The sequence below is a fragment of the Geotrypetes seraphini genome, chromosome 6, assembly GCF_902459505.1.
Source record: "Geotrypetes seraphini chromosome 6, aGeoSer1.1, whole genome shotgun sequence".
NCBI lineage: Eukaryota > Metazoa > Chordata > Amphibia > Gymnophiona > Dermophiidae > Geotrypetes > Geotrypetes seraphini.
This window is the reverse complement of record NC_047089.1, coordinates 186,995,429-187,012,581: the sequence shown is the minus strand read 5'-3', so window position 1 is coordinate 187,012,581 and position 17,153 is coordinate 186,995,429. Positions and strand designations below refer to the sequence as shown.

The 17,153-nt window shown below is 41.0% G+C and overlaps 1 protein-coding gene across 6 annotated transcripts in view; it reads left to right on the top strand.

Annotated features, from left to right (window-relative positions):
- OGDH (oxoglutarate dehydrogenase) overlaps positions 1 to 17,153 on the top strand; it is a 216,877-nt gene that overhangs the window by 153,726 nt on the left and 45,998 nt on the right. For all 6 annotated transcript variants that reach the window (XM_033948028.1, XM_033948025.1, XM_033948029.1 and 3 more), the window contains 8 exons: positions 2,370 to 2,460; positions 8,255 to 8,434; positions 10,440 to 10,568; positions 11,050 to 11,229; positions 12,910 to 13,062; positions 14,591 to 14,693; positions 14,844 to 14,972; positions 15,888 to 16,038. In XM_033948028.1, the coding sequence (XP_033803919.1) occupies positions 2,370 to 2,460; positions 8,255 to 8,434; positions 10,440 to 10,568; positions 11,050 to 11,229; positions 12,910 to 13,062; positions 14,591 to 14,693; positions 14,844 to 14,972; positions 15,888 to 16,038 (1,116 nt within the window). The remainder of the gene's footprint in view (positions 1 to 2,369; positions 2,461 to 8,254; positions 8,435 to 10,439; positions 10,569 to 11,049; positions 11,230 to 12,909; positions 13,063 to 14,590; positions 14,694 to 14,843; positions 14,973 to 15,887; positions 16,039 to 17,153) is intronic.

The window sequence follows — 17,153 nt, the reverse complement described above, 5'->3', positions numbered from 1 at the left end:
CTTTAACTGAGGTGGAAGTCGCGGCCATTTTCTCCTCCAGCGTGGTGACACGTGTTTGCAGCACGGAGAAATCAGCCGACAAGGTTGTAATCTTATCATTGATTTCATCCGTGGTCGTTTTGGTGTCAGTAACAATTTCTTTCATTACCTTTAATTCTGCCAGGATTTCCTTTATATTAGCGTCTCCGTCCGTTGTGGGAAGTGGGACCTTCGAAGGTGAGGGTGGATCGGGTTTGTGTCGCTTTCCGATTTTTTTATCAGCCATGCTGTTAGTGTAGTAAATTCGCCCGATGAGATTGTGCAGAAAGTTATGACGAACTGACTGCGATCGAAATAAAGATTTTTAAGCGCTGAGGAATGCGCGGTGACTGAGATTCAATTCTGTAGGGCAGGAGCTCTGCGATCAGGCTGCCATTTGTCACGGGCTCAGCAGCGCCCCCCCTTGATCATTTTTTTTGTATGTTACTGAGAATCCCTACAAAATCCCTGAAATAGAATGTTTCATTTGGAATGGGTTGGTTTGGTTTGTATTGGACTGACCCCCGGCCCTTCATTGAATCCCTTGATCTAATTTTTCTCCCTAGGCTAAGTGAGGATGCTGTGAATGTAATGCTTGCATTCATTAGGATTGGGAAGAACTTGAAGAGACCCCAGATGCTGTAGGATAACACCTACTGGCTGAATCTTGAGTGCCACAATCTCTGGGGCAAGGGAGTTATAAAAAAGAATACCTGAGAAATTAAGAATATAAGTTCATGTTTCCATTGCCCAATATAGGTTGTTTCCTTTGGGCATCCAACTCATTTGGATCAGGAGAGAATTGCAAATCCCAAAAATAGTTTGAAAACCAAAAGTTGATTCTGATAGGAAGGGATACATACCTGACTAACCACAGATATTGGCAATCAGTCATTAGGTACACAATTTAATGCATGTGCTCGAAAAGCTATTTATTTATTTATTCCGTTTTATATCCCATCCTCCCATATAAATTACCTTGGAACACTGCTGTGGTAAAATGCATGGGATAAGCAAGAATAAACATCCATGCTAAAGCTGATCTTTGGAAAACGTAAATTTAACCATGTGACCACTTTGCTTTAGAGTCTTCATTGGCTCCTGGTTTATTTTATAATTCAATTTAAATGTGCTTGTATTTCTTTTAAAATTCTACATGGTATCTTTAATCCTCTTATTTCTTTATTTTGGAATGTTTACCGATTCTCCTTTGCAAGAGGTATCCAACAATTTAAACTCTCCCTTCCTTCTAAAAAAAGGATTAAAGGAGTCAATCTTTGATCTTTAAACTCTCTCAACTCTGGAATGAACTCCCCCTTTTTTTTTTCTTTTTTTTTAAGGAGTTCCAGTTCATTTCAATTTTTCCATAAATCTTTAAAAACTACTCTATTTGGCAAACATTTTGAAAATTAATTCTTTTGTAATTTTGCTATTATCTTTGATTTATCATTTGTAAATCATTCCCTGTTTATTTAATTGCTGTAAACCGAGTCGAGCTTTCTCAGAATGATGACTCGGTATACAAAGTTAAGCTTTAGTTTAGTTTAGGATAACAACTTATTACATCAGCCCCTTTGAGAAGGAAAATGACTTGTATGGTAGAAAACCAGCCTCAGAGCTGTTCTGCATGGTCCACACTGTCCAGAGAGCCTCCGTTCATCTTTGAAACTTCACCTTCATTTTCTGTGTGGAATGCTAAGACCAGATGGCTGATAAGGCACAAAGCCCAGCCTGTCTACTGGCTTGCAGTTCAGGCTTGAGCAAAGCACTTCAGTAGTTTCTGCTTTTTGTACTGTTGTAGGATGTAGACTGCTGCACAGGTAGTCTCTTAAGATTTTTGCTAAGTGGATTTTCTTTGTGGACTTGTAAAGTTGGCATATGACTTCTGTTTTCCTGGTCCATGAGAAGTATATATACGTAGTGCAAGGAGAGGGTCAACTTTTTTGATTTGAGTAATTTTAGTTCTTAGTTCACATTAAAGGTAGCTTAGGAGTATGGCACATTACTGAACAACACAGTATCCTGGGCAAAGACTGCTTACAGTGGCACTTCCCCTACTCCCTTTTCTTTGGGCTTGTATGCTTGCAAGTTCTGACTTTTAGCCTGATGCCCCTTTTGGCTTGGCATCCAGGACAGTCACCCAACTTGTCCACTCCTTTTGATGGACCAGTTGGCAGAGGGAGTGATCAGAGTATAGAAGGAAGATGGGGCAAGTGAGGAGAGCCAGCACAATGAGGTGACGTCATAGTGTAATGAAATGTAAGGAAATAGTTCCTCCCCCTCCCAATAGTTAATATGGCTTGTGGAGTGCCATCTGCTCTATTGCTAACTGGAAGTGGCTGTCTTCACAGGGGGCGACTGAATGTTTTAGCCAATGTGATCCGGAAGGAGCTGGAACAGATTTTCTGTCAGTTTGATTCTAAGCTGGAAGCTGCTGATGAGGTTAGTGTCTTGTATTTCCTGTTCCAGGTAGAATGTGGCAAGCAGAGCAATCTCCATTGAATTCATTAGCCCTGTTATGTAATTGTAAAATTCATGTTATCAATTGTCTAATAAATGATTATATCTCCACCCTGAAGGAGCTAAAAGGGGGCTAATCATCACAGGTCAAGCACATGAATGTTTTAAAAATGATTTTTAAGGGTTTCAGAAAATTCAGTTCCAGAAGGCACAGAGAGATACCAGAGTGTTTTCCAGTACAAGTTGGTTTGTAAAATTGCCCAGACACTTAAAACACATTTGAGGACTGATTTTACTTAAGCCATTTTTCCCATCTTCTATGGGAAAAGACTTTGATGGATCAAGTCCACTGTCCTGCCGATTCTGTTCTTCAACACTGAACCTCTAGAGTTCATATTGGAATAGGAAGTGGAGCCAGCTTTCAATAATTACATGGGTCAAAAGATTTGGTGAACTACAATTTAGAAAGGATGTCCAGATCGGTACTTTGCTGATGATGCTGGTATTTTAGAACAGGATTTACCAAGGTGCAGCCTATTGAAAAATACATGAAAAAGGATGTCCATGTGCTATTGATGTCCAGCATGAATATCCATTTTACAAACTGAAATGACCAAACTATGAACTGGGCAAAATAAAGGACACAGACATCACTGTGGTAGAATAGGAATGTACATGTGATAAGACGACCACATACCTGGCATTAATAGTACATGGTAATCGGCACCAACACTGATATAATTGTCTTCTAATTACAGTTTAGTATTTCTGGTATTTCAGAAATAAAAAAAATGGCCAGGTAGATATCCATATGGAGTGGAGGAATAGCCTAATGGGGTCCCTGGTTCAAGTTCCAATGTAGCTCTTTAAGGCCCCGTTTTACTAAGCTGCGCGGCAAATGTTCTGATGCCTATTCAGTTCCTATGGGCAACGGAGCATTTACCGTACCGGCCTGTGCTGTCAAAACTTAGTAAAAGGGGGGTAAGTTGTTTTTTTTTTAAAAAAAATTGGGTTTTTTATTAAAGTAAGAGTCCTCCTAGGACAGAAAAATATCTTCTGTATCTGAATATATGTAACTTCAATAGTCTTTGAGCTTGCATGCAGTACATAAGAAACTAATTTTTTTGTAAATTTAATATCATGAATATCCATTGTTCTGTAATTACAAAGCCCACTATCCCTTTCCAATTTCACATTTGTGGAGGGGTGGGGGGGGGGGTTCAGCAACCACTGGAGGGTTAAGGGGTGACATCCTTTAATCCTGCCTTGTAGAGTTGATCAATCAGAGCACCTTTCTGTAACCTGGAAGTGCTGGGTACCAGATCTAAATACAAGCAAAAGATTGACCCTTAATCCCACAGAAAATGCAAATCCAATGAAAACTCTGTGGAGATGGTGATGTTCAAGATGCAGGTTTTATTTAAGAATATACAATTTGATAATCCACATAAAATATATCTAGGACCTGTGGGAGCTGAGGAATCCTCATCTGCGCAGAGTTACGACTCAGTATTGTTTTCTGTTTTTAATCCACGTGTTCTCATAGGACTTTTAGGGACCCCTGAGGAAAACAGCATTGTCGAAACACAGACCGTGTTGGGTCCACAGCTTCCAATGGTTTGGGTCCTAGATATATTTTATGTGAATTATCAAATTGTATATTCTTAAATAAAGCCTGCATCTTAAACATCACCATCTCCACAGAGTTTTTGTTTTACCAGATCTAAATACCAAAACCCATCTTTTTGGACATAAATGTCCCTTCCCCTTCTGAAATTGGAGTTGGATGTCCATATTTTAGCCCCTCCCTAAACACACCCATACCATGCCTCCCAACCATAAGGACATAACTTTCCCCTCCGAATCCGCGGTTTCAGCATCTGCGGATTCGGTTATTTGATGTTTTAAACCCAAAAACCTATTTTAATTTTTTGGGCTATTTTAAGCCCTGTAAGCCCCCCCCCCCTTAAGCCTTACCTGGTGGTCTAGCACAGTGTTCTTCAACTGCCGGTTCACAGTGCGATTGATGCGGCGTTATCTTCGAGCCAGCTCCCTCTTCCTCATTGATTCAGTGCACAAAGCCACAGGCATCTCCTACGCGTGTCCTGTGCCTGAACCAGAAGCCTTCTCTCTGACGTCGCAGCGTTGGAGGGAAGGCTTCCGGATGAGGCGCAGGACACACAAGGAGCCGCTGCCCGCAGCTTTGTGCACTGCATCAGTGAAGAAGAGGGAGCCGGCCTGAAGATAACACCGGGGGCGGCATAAAATGGCCAGGCAGGAGCAGGCCAGAAGGTAAGGCAACAAAGGGACAGGAGAATGGCCAGGCGGGAGCAGGCCAGAGGGAGACAACAAAGGTAGGGAGAATGATTTTATTTTGAATTTTGTGATTGAATTATGTCAATTTTGAGAATTTACATCTGCTGTCAGTGTGCTTTGTGTAGTTTAATTTTGTGGTTAACTATTATGTGTTGTTAATAAGATTATATTATGTATATCTATGAAAAATGAATGGAAAAAGTAGTGTTACAATTAGTACTATTATGGGGGTGAGGTCTGGGGTGGAGCTTGGGTAGAGATGGGCGGGGTCTTGTCCACGACTTAGCCCAGTGTTCTTCAACCGCCGGTCCGCAGACCGATGCCGGTCCACAAAATAATTATTTTATTTCTGCCAGTCCATAGGTGTAAAAAGGTTAAAGAACACTGATCTAGTGGGTTTTCAGGGCAGGAGCGATCTTCCCATGCTCCTGCCCCGTGCAGATCGCTCACAGGAAATGGCTCAAGAGACTATGGCAGCTTAAGGCAGCCATTTCCTGTGAGCGATCTGCATGGAGCAGGAGCGTAGGAAGATCGCTTCTGCCCTGAAAACCCGCTAGACCACAAGGTAAGGCTTAAGTGTGTGTGGGGGCTTACAGGGCTTAAAATAACCGGGGGGAAGTGGGGGTTAGGGACAGAACCAGCCCAGTTTTTTTAATATTAGCAGGGCGGCCCTTTTAGACATCTGTATCCCAGCTTTATAAAATCAGGATTTGTCTGTTCTTGCAATATGGATGTCTAAATGCAGGTTTTCAGATGTCCAAAACACATACAGGGCTTCCAAAATAAGAGCCTTGGTATCGCTGCCTTTTCTAGAGGCAGGCTTCATTAACAACTTGAATGTTTAGAGATGAGGTTTTCTGAGTTCCAGGGTGTCATGATAGTGTTAACAGTGTAGAGAAACCTTCTTCAGTGTTTATTTATTATGTGCAATCTTATATCCTACCAAATCCTCATTTATCAGAGTTCTAGGTCAGTGTTTCTCAACTTGGTCCTGGAGTACCCCCTTGCCAGACAGGTTTCAGGATATCCACAATGAATTTGCATAAACTTAATTTGCATGCACTGCCTCTTCTATATGCAAATTTCTTTCATGCATATTCAGGACCGAGTTGAGAAACACTGTTCTAGGTGGATTACATGCAGCATATTGCATAGAATTCTGTATAGAGTTAAACATGTTACAAAGAGTTATTCACGTTACATAAAGTTTCCAGATTGTACATGAAGTTTGAGGTAAGACATCATAAACAGTAGCTGACTATTAACATTTTCTTTGTTTCCAGTGACTTGTATTGCTAGTCTGAGTCTCTCTGAATCATTGGTAGGGATTTTTTTTTAAAATCCTTCTTTTTAGTTTTTTTGCAAAACAGTGTATATATGGTGATTGTGCAGATTTTGATGGGAAGTGAGTGCCACACTTCTGCTATTTGCTAGTTGACTGATTTGCTGTGAGATGCCTTGTATTTTATATCTTTCAGAACTGGGAATGATTGGATCAGGCAGATAGAGTTCCGTTGTTTAGCAGATCTTCCCAGTAGTTCAGTAAATCTGGGGAAGCTATTAGAAGCGTCGCCTTATAGCGTTTTGAATGCTAAGCAGCTCAGTTTGAATTCTATTCTTTTTTTCTATCGGTAACCAATGTAGTTCTATGAGTGGTGGTGTGACTTCTCTCTCTTAGCTGGGTTATCATCAGCAGGTAATCATAATCTCATTTTTTCTGAGTATTTTAAAGCTAGCACAGAAAAACTAGCTGTGCGACAGTTCTAATTCACTTGGATAACATCAAATTTAGGAGAAAACCAAATGGAGGATTTCAAAAGCATGCATCATATGTTAATACTAGCCAAACATCAGTAATTATGGAGGGTGTTCATTTCTTAAGTTTCTTTTTTAGCCTTAATGAACTGGTTTGCTCTCATTAGCCCTTGCTGTAAATTGTCAAAAATGCAGCAGAGGCTATGAATAGAATATAGTTCTCATGCTCACATAGTCCAAACACAAAGCTACTTTTTGCTTATCTGTAGACACTTAGGGGCTCATAATAAAAAAAAACAACAACATACAAAAAGTGGCCTAAGTTGGTACTTTGGACGATCAAAGAGACAGATCGTCCAAGTACCGATGATCAAAACTGGTTTTAGATGTATCTAAAACCAGCTTAGGCCTTTCCACTGCCTCTGTACGCCCAGAGTGAAAAGGGGCATTTTTGGAGGAGTGGATAGGGCGGGAGGTGGGCCGACCTAGACTTGGTCGTCTGACAGCCATAACCAAAAAGGTTTGACAGGTTGCCAGACGGAAATTATTCGTTTTGACTTAGACCAAGTCAAAACAGGTATAAATTTCAAATTGGGCTGCTGAGCTGATCACAGCTGCCGTGTTCAGTTCAGCAGCCCAGTTAACCTGTCCCCCTGCACAAGTAACGATCACACACCTCTTCAGGAACCGCCTTTCATCAGCAGGAGGGCTTGGGCTCCCTCCTACAGGGGGGGGGGTGTTCTTCGGCAGGAGAGATTGGGTTCCCTCCTGCCGGTAATTGCGGGTGTTGGGGGTTCGGGAGGTTTCTGTCTTTTTCTATATCCTACTTCTTCATCACCATCAGCGCCTTACTCCATGTTTTTCACCTTGCTGTTCTGCTCAGTTGCAATAATCTTTTTGAGTTGGTGTCATGTTCCCTCTGTTTCTTTCACCTAGCTTTGTTGGTTTTAACCATTTTCTATATGTTGTATTGTAAGTGCCACAGAGAAGGTGGTATATAGAGGATGATTAGTAGTATTATGGAATCCTGAGAGAGGAAATTTTTCCCCGTCCACGCAGGAACTCAATTTTCCTGTCCCATCCCCACAAGTTTTGTCGCTGTCCCGGTCCCTGCCCCATTCCTGTGAGCTCTGCCTTAACTGCACATGCCTCGAGCACTTATGATTTTAAAGTGTTTGAGACTTGTGCAGAAGAGGATGAAGCTTGCAGGAATGGAACAGGAAAAGAATTTGCAGGGACGGGAAAATGAGCTCCCACGGGGACAGGGAAAAATTTGTCCATGTGTCATTTTTGTAAGTGACACTGGAGACTGGAAATATGTTGACACATTTTCATTGTCTTTTATTTTTATCAGTTGCTTGTTGAGTAAGAAGATTCATGCTCCCTCCTAGTCTAGGGATTAACTATTTTGGAGTCTTCAAGGTCTGCTAATAGATCTAGTTTTTTCATCATAGAAAAATTAGCTAATCAATGTGATTTTATTTCAAATGTGCATAAATATATCTTGGGTTTACATGGTGGCACTTCAATAGAACAGACTTCTTTGACTCTCTGGGCCTGGTCTGGACATTCTTACTATTGACATTTCTCTCTGCTCAGTGTGATATTTTCTTTCAGTGATAAAATATTGGACTCTCCATTCACTTAATCAAGCCTTATGCTTATTATTATTTGCATTTATTTGGCTTTTTTTGTTTTTCTCCAGGGCACTGGTGATGTGAAATACCACTTGGGTATGTACCACAGGAGGATCAACCGTGTCACAGACAGGAACATCACCCTGTCCCTTGTGGCTAACCCCTCTCACTTGGAAGCTGCGGACCCTGTAGTACAGGGCAAGACTAAAGCAGAGCAGTTTTATTGTGGCGATACAGAAGGAAAGAAGGTAAAGATGAGACCATGCAATCTCACACTGCTACAAGGCACACGTTAAACTCAAGAAAATAAAATAACCTAAGAATCCTGAGCCAGAAGAGCACCTTATGTGGCACAGTTCCAGGCATTGTCATCCTGCTCATCTCTTTCTGGCAGCTTTGGAATTCCAGCCTCCCTTGTGCTCTGTGCGGCTCCATATACCTTGCTATAACCCTGCATTTACTTTTTCTGTGTGTTAAAAAAACCTGTTTGTACTGCAGCCACTCTCACATTGAATATTTCTCAACCATCATATTACATCGGCATACCACATGTCTTGGACTTAACTGATCAGTGAGATTTGCTGATGGCTTTTAGTGATTCAGTTGCTCAGTTTTTCTTCATAGTTGGTGCTTTCCTCGAATGCATTTTTTGTGTGGCACGCCACACCCAAATGGGCTGCGACATCTGTTAATTCAGCTTTATTGGCCTCTGGAGACACAGTCAAAGGAGGAAAAACCCAACAGTTCCACAGAAAATGGAAAAATCAAAAACAAAAGAAGCTGTTGAGAAGATGTTAATGATGCAGGCTTTTATTCAATCAACTGGAAAAATCCACCTATGCCTAAAACAGAGTGAGGAGGATCCAGCACGGGCCGCGTTCCGATGAACTTGCCTTCCTCAGGGGTCCACTGAGAATGCTATAGGATCAGCAAAGACAAATGTGGATAGGTCTTGTGATGTGCTTTGAAAATAATGCCAGTTTGGCAGCGCATTGTTTTCAAAGCACATCACAGGACCTATCCACATTTGCCTTTGCTGATAATATAGCATTTTCAGTGGACCCCTGAGGAAGGTGAGTTCATTGAAACGCAGCCCGTGTTTGGTCATCCTCACTCTGTTTTATGCATAGGTGGATTCTTCCAATTGATTGAATGAAAGCCTGCATCAAGAACATCTTCTCCACAGCTTCTTTTGTCATTGGCCTCTGGTCCATTGCAGAGTCACTACTGAAGTTTTAATTATGGTTTATTTACCAAGCTCCAATAAGATTTTGCAGCCACCTTACAGTAAGCATGAAATAACCTGTTGAGCATTCCCAGCATTTTGCTATGCTATTACTGCAAGGAAAATATTATCAAGTGCTATTTGCATAGCAGATACTGTAGTGCAGTTGGCTATATCTTATGAAGTGATGTTAACTGCTCGGTGTTTCTGGGGCATTAATGGTTAATGTTCTGTAGCTTCCTCAGTGCTGTCCTACCTGAGTAGGCTGATTAAGATGGGAATTACTCTATATTAGCAGTTAAGGTGCTGTGTTAATTGTTAGTGCTTAGTAATTCCCACCTTAAGCAGCAAACATAGCTTAGTAAATAGGCTCCTTAACATTGGCTTCTACAAGATCTCAAACTGTTTTGGGATCTGACCCCGGTTGGTAACAGGATACTGTACTTAATGGACCTTCAGTCTGGCTCAGAATGGCAATGCTGATGTTATGTTCTTATGTTAAGTGAATAAACTCTTTTAGGGAAGGCTTTTTGTGGAACCAATGACCACATTATTGCAATTTGAGCCAAACTATTGTTTTTAAAAAATTACTGATGATAATTTTATGAAATGAATGGTTTTAATTCTGCTGTTAACTGTGGGTTTTTTTTATTTTGGTTGTTTTGTTTTTTTGCTTTGTATCTTGCACTGCTTGTGTTTTAAAGTATTGTTTTAAATTCCTGTCTTGATTCTAATTCTTGCACAAATTAGAATCTGAGTGTCATAATGAAATTTGTTTGTCTTCTGTCAATAGGAAGGCATGCATATTGCATTCCGTGTCCATTTCTGGAGAGCGCGTCCCTGCTCCTGCATTGCTTTTTTCAGCATTTGCTCAATCACTCCTTTCCCTGCAGCACTTCCACCTTAAGGAGCAAAAGTGTGATATTGCAGTTTAACCTGGGTCTGTTGCATAAACCAGTTGCTAAACCATTGGGCTGAATCCAGCATCCACTGTACCGCCTTAATTTTTGTTTCTCATTCTTCCATAGGTGATGTCCATCCTTTTGCATGGGGATGCTGCTTTTGCTGGGCAGGGCATTGTGTATGAGACATTCCACTTGAGCGACCTGCCTTCCTACACTACACATGGGACGGTGCATGTTGTAGTCAATAACCAGGTAGCTGCTTACCCTGTTATAGAGTTTCTTGCTTCATAATCAAGAATTATATATGCTTTAGCAAAAATCTTTCAGTCCTAACTTTGACAGTGCAACCACAATGTTCAGACATGTTCAAGTGTTCTATAGGCTTTTTTAAATTATAGTTTACTGATTATACAACATCAGTTCAGTTTTCTGTAGCCTTCAACAAAGTGGTAGGCCATTTTACTTCTTTAAGTCTTCTGGCTGGCTGCTCCGTTGTTTGTGATACTAACTATATATTGGGATGGGGGAAGTTCAAGACACTGAACCTAGAGGCTTTAGCAATTTAAAATAAGGAAATGACGACAAACATTATAAAGTTGACCTTTCTTAACCTGAAATTTTAGATGCAGTTCATGCGACTTCTAAAAGTCTGCTCAGTTGTTCAGTCGGTAATAAATATTATTACTTTTGTTCTTCTAGATGCTTAAGTTCACTAATTGGTTTTGCTTTGCAGATTGGATTCACTACAGACCCTCGTATGGCCCGGTCTTCCCCTTACCCAACAGATGTTGCGAGAGTAGTGAATGCACCTATTTTCCATGTCAATGCCGATGATCCGGAAGCAGTGGTGTATGTGTGCAATGTGGCAGCAGAATGGAGGAGCACTTTCCATAAAGATGTGGTGGTTGATCTGGTATGAGGTTTTGCTGACTTGTATTGCCCTATAAAGGGCATATCTGGTTAGCCCTATGTGCAATTGATCTTTCACTGTAAGGCAATCTAGTATCAGCATGTGCAGCAAGAGATTTCCATTGTTGAGCTGATATGTTCTTCTTTCACACTTCCCCTTATTGTAATGAGTGCACTTGTTGGAGGGATGTTGCAGTGCTGAGTGAGGGCTAGATGCTAAGTTGCTAAGAACGTGTGAGTCATTGTTGGCCAATTGTTTTGGCTGATTGTGGAACAGCGATCGATGTTACAACAAGTTTCCATGCAAATGATTTGGACAGAGGTTTGCTGTAATCCCGTCCCACCAATTGCTTTGAGAGCAACTTCCACACATATGCAGAGCTAGTTTGGGGAAGCCCAAAAAGCTGAGCGGCAGGGGAATCCAACAGCCTCCTGCCACTCAGCTGTTGGGGCTTTTTTCTTTTCTTTTTTTAATGGCACAGATGTTAGTGTGTTGCACATACAGGATATCTGCCCTTTTAAAAAATAAAAAAGTCCCTGAACGACTCCTGATATGGAAAAATTGGCAGGAGGGATGCCCACTCCCTCCTGCCAACACGAACCTTCTCCACAATACAAGGATCCCTGCACCACCCCTCTCCCCTCAAATTCAGCAGGATGCCCACTCCCTCCTGCCACCGCGAACCAACACCCCTCTGCACTGAACCCCTTCCTCTTCATGACCCCCCACAACCCTCCTCTTTCCTGCTCCCTTCCTAAAAAAAAAATAAATCAACAGGAGGGATGCCCACTCCCTCCTGCCACCAGATGCCTCCGGTCCTCCCTGAACCACAGCCCCCAAACCTCCCTATACCTTACAAATTGATGATAATAGGCGGTATGCCCAGTCCATCTTGCTCTTCACGCTCACCACTCCAAAATGGCGAGCCTTCTCGGTGCATCCTGGGATGCACGGGGAGGGGCCTAAGACCCCTCCCCAAGGCCAAAGATTTTCTAAGTTCAGTGTAAATCCAGACAAAAAATCCATACTCCTCTATTAACTCTGTGGCCAGAGGAAGCAATTTTTGTGGTCATGTAAGAACCAGCAGTAAGATATCAAACAAGGTTATTTCTATTGCCACTGAAAGTCCCGATACCACTTCCATGCACTCAGAGTACATAGTAATGGCTCCAGTGTAAGCATAAAAAATAACATAGAAACATGATGGCAGATAATGACCAAAAAGCCCATCCAGTCTGCCCATCTGCAGTAGTGGGGCTAGGGGACACCCCTGACTTGTGCCTTGTGGTAACTATTTTATAAAAGCATATGTAGTGTGTTATAATTTCAAATATTTTTTTCTTAAAAATATTACTGCAGTTAGTAGTAGTGCAGTTATATCTTTGGACTTGCATACTTGTGGATCTGAGAGAGTGCATTTTGTGGGTACAATTACTCTTCCATCTTCATTTATACTTTTGGACGTTTTCTGATATCTGCATTTTATGAATTGGGCATAACCACGTGCAGCTATGTAATGAATATTGTTGGTTTCTTGGTGGTGGTCATCACTGAGTTTGGTTAAGTGGTTTGTCTAGTAACTTGAAACTTCTTTTCTGCTAAGCTTGCATTTAATTTCTCGTGTTTGTTTCCAAGCATTTACTGTTCCACATTTCATGCCATTTTGTTCTTTGGATTCTCCAGGTGTGTTACAGGCGAAACGGTCACAATGAGATGGATGAGCCAATGTTCACTCAGCCGCTGATGTACAAACAGATCAGGAAACAGAAGCCGGTGCTGCAGAAATATGCCGAGACACTTGTCTCTCAGGGGGTGGTAAATCAGCCTGAATATGAGGTACTCGCATTGTGCTTCTTGTTTTTTACTTGGTAATATTCTCGTTTTCCTTTGAGCTTCCACCTCAGTTGGAAACAGGGCACTGTGAGCCTTCATTTCACCTCATGTGAGGATTTTCCACATATTTTATAACCCCTTCCAGCTTTTAGCCCAGGCATACAATAACAGCCCTCTGCCGGGGACCATATTGTTCTGCTACTAACTCTGCCTACTCACTAGAGGTGCTGTTATTCAGACACTGGGAATATTGTCTCCACAACATCCCCAGCCAAGACTGATTCAGGGAGCAGAAGACCTGATCTTGGATTGGGGCCAGGTCCTCTGCATGGCAGTGCTCATTGATGTTAAGCTTATAGTCGTAGCTGCTTTGCACAGATTACCTCAGGTTTCTTGAAAGCTGAAGTAGCCATAGCAAAGCTGTTAAGTTGTACCCATGGCCACTCCTTGTAGTTTAACTCAGTCGCCTAGAGTTTGTGACTAAGCCCTCTCTCAAGCCACTTTCCTCATTTTTCAATCTCTTAATATCTCATCATGCTCTTACCACTGCGTTGTGTGTCCGACTTAAGACTAAGTTTTAGATTAACTTCAGTTGCCGCTCCCTCCACAAATAGCTTATTGCGGCTACTAGCCCCGATGTTCAAAAGCTTTCTGTGCCAGTAAGACTCATTAAAGCAGTCTTACTGGCATGGAAATGCAGCTTCTGAAGCACAAAAAGGTTCTCCTTGGCAGCCACCGATCCTCGTAGCAGCCACCGAGAACTCTGTACAAATCCAATAAATAACCTCTCCTTGTGATGTACTAAAGGGAATGTGTTGTGTGTTCCCCCACCCCACAAACACACTTTTTATGGGGGTCTGAAGCAGCCAGTAGGTGTTGTGCTCTCACAAAACCCAGGCACAACAGTTGCGCTCCTCTTAAAAAAAACAACCACAAAACCCCAACCAGACCCCCAAAAAAACCAGCCTTCAGCTAGCTGCCCTTCAGGTTTCAAGTTCAAGTTTTTAAAAAATTTGTTGTACATGCAATGTCAAGTATTTCAATGTGTATGACAATATTAAAAGTAGGGGACAAACTACAAGACAATTTGTTATAAAAAATAAAATATATACGTTCAAATTTACTTACTGGTACAAAAGGCTGCTCAGCTGATGGCAGCTCCAGATCTATAATCAGCTGAGAGCCAGCAGAGGGGAGTATGGCGATTGCTGACTCAGCTGATTCATGGTTTCCTCTGCTGACTGGTGTAGCTATCAGCTGATAAGGGTTTCCCCTACTGGCTCGCAAGCAGGAGCCAGCAGGGTGAAGCCCCGATCAGCTGATTGAAAGCTAATCTAACAATGCTGTGGTTAGTCCAATAAAAAAAGGTATTACCTTAATTCTTTTTGCTTAATTCTCTTTCCCATTGAAAAATCATCGTGTTGTATTTCATTTAAGCCTGTCAAATGTATGAATGTTTTATCCCATGTGTCTGTTGATGTTCTGTTATGTGCTAATGGGCCTCTTAAACTCTTGCCTTTTGTATCCGCAGGAGGAGATTTCTAAATATGATCGGATTTGTGAAGAGGCTCTTGCCAGATCAAAGGATGAAAAAATTCTTCATATCAAGCACTGGCTAGATTCTCCCTGGCCTGGTAAGTAATCTCTAACTTGTGCATTTTGAGACCACTTTTGTACAAAATCCACTGTGGGAGTTTGCTTTGCTTATTATGTCTATTTTCTTCAAGGAGAGAGCCTGTATCCTAACCTATGAGCTCATCATTAAACCCGTGATTTCCTTTTAGGTTTTTTCACTCTTGATGGGCAGCCCAGGAGCATGACCTGTCCATCCACTGGGCTGAGCCAAGAGGATTTGACCCACATAGGAAATGTGGCCAGCTCTGTGCCTGTGGAAGACTTTACTATTCATGGAGGTAGATATGTTAAATGTGTTAAATCTTCATGAAAGTCTTTGTTCAAAAACAATGTTTGAATAAGACTGTACGTGATGCAATGGTTATTAGTTGCTTTAAATGTCACCATTAGTGATATGAGAGGCCATTTTATAACTCTTCAGAATGATCTTAAAGCTGAATTTCACATTTTCATAACAAGTACAGTATGTTAAAAAGCCTCATAATGTGGTCTAATGACTCCACATTTTAAGTCGGAGAAGTCTGTACGTATCGATTCATTTGGATGCAGCATTTCTTACATCAGCTGTTAATGCAGGGGTAAGCAAACAGCTCAGAAGACCATGGGAAATATACACAGTCATTAACCAGAGTTTTGGCAATTTTAAATACTGCATTTCACAAATATTTCCAGAATAGTCACTGTAGCAATATGTTTCTATCAATTTTAGTTGAGTTTTTATGTAGTAATCACAGAAGGTCTATGGATCTGTTCATGTCCAGTTCTGACATTATGTAATGTTGCAGTCTGCTAGGGATAGTATTGACATTCATATAGCTTCTGTGTATTGAGATTTTCCACCCATGTGCTAATGTAACAAGTTAAATGCAGTTGAAGTAGTTTAATTGAAAAAAGCAGCATTATAATGCCATCAATCATTGCACAAGCTGCTCTCTACTCTCATTGGGTCCCATACAACTGGATATGCAAATAGCCTGTTTAGTATGTGTCCTCCCTAGAACATGCTGAAAACATCTGGCATGTGGGCCTTGAATAGTCTGTTGCCTAAGCAGTACTGGTCATTGGAGCTGGTGAACAGTGATTTATGGGAGGGTTCAGACTACTGCCACCTACAAAATGCCCATTTAATACAGTTATATTAAATAATCTGTAAAGAAAAAAGACCCAAGCAAAACAAATTTTTTTTTCTGCAGGTCTGAGCCGGGTTCTGAAAACCCGTGGAGAGATGGTTAAAAACCGGACAGTGGATTGGGCCCTGGCAGAGTACATGGCATTTGGGTCCCTTCTTAAAGAGGGCATCCATATTCGATTGAGTGGACAGGATGTGGAGAGAGGAACCTTCAGGTAAAAGAGAATTTAATTTCATAATTTGAAAAATAATTGCCTTTGTCCAAAATATTTGTTGGAAATATTTCTGAGTAGAACAATTAGTCTTTAAATAAATTCTAATCCTTGGACATTCAAACATTCTGCCTCAAAAGGAACTTTTTTGTCTAATGTATTTTGCATTAAAAAGAAGGGGAAGCACCAGTAGCTCCAGTACAGTGTTGAAAAGCAAGGAGAATAGGAGGACATCCCTGCTTTATTCCCTTGTACAAGTGAAAGGAGTTGAACCGCAGATTATTCATGTAAATTCTAGCAGTAAGTGCAGAGTATAATTATTTGACCATCTAGATGAACATGGTGCCAAAACCAGACCAAGCCAATACCTGAAATAAAGAATGCCACTGCACTCTATTGGATGCTTTTTCCACATATAAGGAAAGAGCCGGGATAAAAAGGAAGGGAATTTTCAGATGATCAAAAGGAACAAATTGTAATAATGAATTTTTAAAACTAATTTAAATGTTATGATAACAAATAAATTGTTTATTAATTTCTAATGTTCACTATTTTATGTGTTTTAATTGTTGTGCTTCTTATTTCCTCTCTGAATGATTAAATAAACTTGTGGTGGACATATCATAAATTATACAGACATCAGTCTTCTGAACCTCTTATGATATATATCATTCCAAGTTCCTGTCTTGTATATTGTTATAATCATTTATGTCTACCACCTCCTACCAATCTCTATTAGATACCTATTAAATCTTTATTACTTGTAATCCTTATTGGTTATAATCTTTTAATTTTTAATACCTTAAATATTTTTCTTTTAAAAAACATTATAAACATTATCAATCATATGAAAAAACTTCTAATTCTAATTGAAAGGCAACACTTAAGGCTCCTTGTACGAAGCCACATTAGCGGTTTAACGCGCATAATTGCGTGCGCTAGCTGCTACCGCCTCCTCTTGAGCAGGCGGTAGTTTTTTGGCTAGCGCAGGGATTAGCATGCGCTAAAAAGTTGCGTGCGATAAAGCCGCTAACGCAGTTTCGTAAAAGGAGCCCTTAGCTTGAAATTCAGTGGGTCTTGCCACCATCAACTTTGATATTGTAACGACTCCTGACGCC